The sequence below is a fragment of the Chrysoperla carnea genome, chromosome 1 (genome assembly GCF_905475395.1).
Source record: "Chrysoperla carnea chromosome 1, inChrCarn1.1, whole genome shotgun sequence".
Classification (NCBI taxonomy): Eukaryota; Metazoa; Arthropoda; class Insecta; order Neuroptera; family Chrysopidae; genus Chrysoperla; species Chrysoperla carnea.
The window spans coordinates 2,244,401-2,249,056 of NC_058337.1; the positions used below are offsets into that span (position 1 = coordinate 2,244,401).

Sequence of the window (4,656 nt, forward strand, 5' to 3'; positions counted from 1 at the left end):
TTATGCCGTTTTAAGTGAAAAAATCGATTTATTTTGATTGCGTTTAAAAACATATTTTATCTTGAACAAAATTTTAGTTTTTATAAAAATAACTCACTGACAGATAATTCAGAGTTCATTGCCTGCAATAAAATAATTGTGGATAGCAAAAAAAAAAAAAAGGAGTGACATTATTTTTAATTTTGTAAAATAAATTTTTTATTTTTAATATAAATAAGAATACAGATATGGGGAAAAAAAAATAAATTAATATATATACATTTATTTACATATCGAATAGAAATTTAGTACCGAAAAATATATTTCAAAAAAAATATTATTCACAAAAGAATTCATTAACTGTTTCGGTGCATGTTTTACAAGTAACTTCACAACACCATTGGAAATTACAATTGCATCGCCATTGACGTTGTCGAATTCGTTTTCGGACTCGATATCCACAGGATTTGCATAAAGTTTTACAACTTCTTCGTTCACTTTTTGTTGTATTTTCTGATCGATTCTTCGAACATATTCTACCTAATGTTCCTTCCCAATCTAAAAGAGAAAGTCCGAATTTAATAATTTTGAATGTAAAATTTCAATTTTAACCTATAAAGGGAAAATATTCTATTTTTTTACAGAATCTGTATGTTTTTTGATTCAGATTGGGTTTTAGGCAATGTTTAGGGTGAGTAAGTTATAGTTTTTGCATAAACAAACACAAAAGATTTCATTAGTAAATGAACATAGGCAATTTACATAACTTTTTTGTTTTAATCTTTGCATAAATGTTGGATCGTGTTAACTATTATAGTCATTTCAAATCAAATCAACTTAGCAACAACATTTTAGAATGGGGCATCAGCATTTCCAGACATATTTCGATATGAGACCCACAGTTAGTGGTTGGATTCTATAACTCTTTAACGATCTTCATAGTAATCTTTAGTTAACGATGCCAAGCTTGATTCAGAAGGTGACGTTAAGGAGAATCAGATTGGATTTCAGACAAACATATAAACATTAATAAATGAACATAGGCAATTTACACGACTTTTTTGTTTTGATCTTTGCATAAATGTCGGATAGTGTTGTTAATTATTATAGTCATTTCAAATCAAATCAACTTAGCAACAACATTTAGGATCAGAATGGGTCATCACCATTTCCAGACATATTTCGATATGAGACCCACAGTCAGTGGTTGGTTTCTATAAGTATGTTAGGCTTAGCTTACGATATCAAGGTTGATTCAGAATCATTTAGCTGTAGCAAAATAAAAGTAAAATAGAGAAGCTAACATCAAACACCTTTCACTACAGAAGCGATTTTTTTAGTCAATTTTAGAACTGTTAGTTTGGAAACTTTTTTGCTTTGCCCCCTATTTAAGATTGTCCTCCTTACATCTACCCTCCATAGTCTAAATTTAAAAGAATGTAAAAAAAAAATCTTACCAATTGTCGTATTCGCTACACAATAATCCGGCGAATCATTCAAATATATTAAATTATTTAAATCAGTTAATGGAATATCTTGAACAGTTCGTTGAACATTTCCAACGATAAGACGATCAACACCATTATCAAAATCAACCCGAACAGCTTCATCGTATTTTTCACGTAAATATTCAGCAACTTCAGAAAATGGTGCCAGCTCATTCCAACATGTTTGTATTGTACAGCTGCCTGAAACTCCATGACAGCGACATCGTTTCTTCATCGTTGCTCTAACAGCCTATAAAAACATTATGTTTACAGAATTTGGACTTAAATATCTCGCACATTTTTATCCCTTGGGATAGATTTGTTTTAATTTTTCACAGAGCAATGGATCGGCATGCTTTTTGGCATAGGTAGAGGTAGTTAAGGATGTATGAGCATGGTAGTGGGGGCACAAATTTAAAAATAGATATTTTCAATTTTGATGATAAATTTATATTATTACTTGACGATATAAGACGAAAAGTAAGAATAAAATTTTTCGATATCTGGCTTAATTTTCAAAATATCGAAAATTGAAAATTTTGTATAATTATTTAGCTTTCGATATTTCGAAAATCAAGACACATATCGAAAAATTTTATTTTTATTTTTCGTCTACATTCATGAAGTTATAACAAAATTCATCATCAAAGTTGAAAATAAGATAAAAATAATTTCAACCCTTAATCTACCCTGCTCTTACATCCCTTATATGGACGGTGACACTTAGTTTTTTTCTTCTCTAATTCATTGCTAATATGTTTACTTTCTATTAAAAAGTTTTTTTTATATTTGTTTTCATTCATTCCAAATGAAAATTATCAAAAACTTCCAAAATATGTCGTTTTTTGAGATTCCTCCATAAGAGCCAATGTATTTTATATCGATTTTTAATGACTTTTTTCTTAAAAATTTGCACGGTTACCTAAGCTGAAATTTTAACCACATATTCTTTGAGTAAAAAACTACCTACAAACAAATTTTGAGCCTTTAAATCAAACATTGTTGTCATCCTTAAGGGGTCAGAAAATGACATGGGTTAATTTTTATCCCGGAATGTACGGTTCCAATGTGACAGCATACAGGAACCTAGTTTTGAAAAGGTTTTTAATTTTTTGTGCATTTTTCTCAAGAAGGCTTCATTAATTTACACTTTTCATTGTTCGTCAAAAATAATTCCCCGAAAATGCTTTTAAAATGGGCTGCCACACAGGGGAATCCCCTAAAGGATGTTCAGAATAAACTCAGTCAATTTTTACTTACCAGTCTTCCAGCGGCATTATTATGTAAATACAAATACGATTGTAAATCGACTCCATTGACATCTAAATCATCTAAATATTTAATAGCAATCTCTTCACCGAACGCTATATGTTTATTATGGCATTCAGCCCATCGCCACAGAATATCCGAACTTTCATCGCCATTTTTTAATGTTTCAATACGATAATTCGATGCAGTATGCGTTAAATTTTCGGTATATGGATTAGTATATAAATATTTATAAATTTTATTTGCTGTTATTTGATTGGAAGAGTCTTCTGGATTCATTTGACATTTTCCACATGGACCAAATCCACCATTTGAACAATTTTTCGCTACTGTATGCATAATACCAGCTGCAATGATTGCACGAACGAATGCTGTTTCACGATTTGCAGGTTGGCGATTTTTTCTTTAAAAAAAATAAGTCACTATTTAGTAATTATGGCTTCGAATTTATTACACTTGAGAAAAATATCTTCTAAACTTAAAGTAACCAACTTTTTATATTTCGAAAATTAAAAAATAAAATTATCTCAGAGAGTTTTGGTATAAAATAATACTTACTTAAGAAAAGCAGATTCTGGACAATTCCATCGATCCCATTGAAATACATTTTGACAATTTTCTAATGCAATTTGAGCTCCTAATCCTAAACTTTTTCGTAAAGCATCTTCCTTTAATAAACCAGACTGAAATTTAAAGAAAATCAATAAGTTAAGAGAAAATGGACACCAAAGTTTTGCCCTAATTTGCGCCCTCACACGTGAACAGGAAGGAAAATTTTGAGGAACATTTACATACATTTACGGGCCCAAGATTCAATTGACCGATGTTGCCCATTTACGAACTCACTCTCACTCACTTTTTTCGGTCTGAACACGCTATAAAAATCGTTGACATTTTTCCTTTTTGAGTTATCGTGTTTACGGCAAGACTGGCCAAACGGAAATGGACTAACTAAGTGATTTTATGAACAGCCATTATCAAAATTTTGTTCGTATCATCAATTTTTTAAGCGTTACAAGCTTGGGACTAAAACTAGTATACCTTAATATATATACAGGGTATAATAACAATTATTATCCGATAATATTTTATCATTTATGTAATAATATTGCCTAAATTTATTACCTCTATTCTGCACTTAACGAATTATTGTATTTAAGAACGTTCCCAAAAAATGTGTGTGTGAAAATATCCGAAACTTTCGTTTCAAATTTTGAGGATTGGTTCGGTTAGAACTTGGAAAAATTAGACGAAAATTAAGAGTAAAATTTCGATATATACCCTACCATAGTTTTTGAAATAAGCTTAAGTATTTAGAAAAAATCACTTATAGGAGAAATAACACACAAATGCCATTCATTTCACCACTTATTTAAGGTCGCTTTAAACGTCTAGGTCATTAGCGACTGCGGAGATTTCTAACGAATATTATTTTTCGAAATTAATTTTAAATTATTTTGCCTTCTGCAAAAAAAGGCATACCTTTAAAAACACAATTCAATATAGGATTTATATAATTTAAAACGCAAACTTGAACAGCTCAATTTTTTGAAAACGTCCTTAAAAAAAGTAAGTAAGAACAGACCCGATTGACTACTTTTACAAAAAAAAAATATCCAATCTGGAGTAATGCAGATTATTAAATAAGCGATTAAAATATTAATTTTTGATATTGAGATTATAATAAATTTATACCATTTTACGTCCAGTAAAAATCCGCTCAATTTTTGTATTTCCAGTTGGTGAACAAATCACTAAATTAACGATTAAAACAAAACTTAATACACACAACATATTTATAAAAAACTTATAAACCTCAAAAAAACTCTTGTAAACTCACTAAATCTTTTACTAATCTTCACTTAACGTTCACAAATTTTTGAATGAATCGTTTAAACTAAAATTTTTATTAATGAAAACT

General features: G+C 29.5%; 1 protein-coding gene across 1 annotated transcript; it reads right to left on the bottom strand.

Moving 5' to 3' along the window:
- Nucleotides 1-316: 316 nt before the first annotated feature.
- Nucleotides 317-3,569, bottom strand: LOC123290393 (protein Wnt-8a-like). Its single transcript, XM_044870559.1, has 5 exons — nt 3,531-3,569; nt 3,294-3,418; nt 2,727-3,138; nt 1,437-1,716; nt 317-537 (listed from the first exon to the last, which is right to left on the bottom strand). The coding sequence occupies exons 1-5, from the start codon at nt 3,567-3,569 to the stop codon at nt 317-319; spliced, it is 1,077 nt and encodes a 358-aa protein (XP_044726494.1).
- Nucleotides 3,570-4,656: the final 1,087 nt, after the last annotated feature.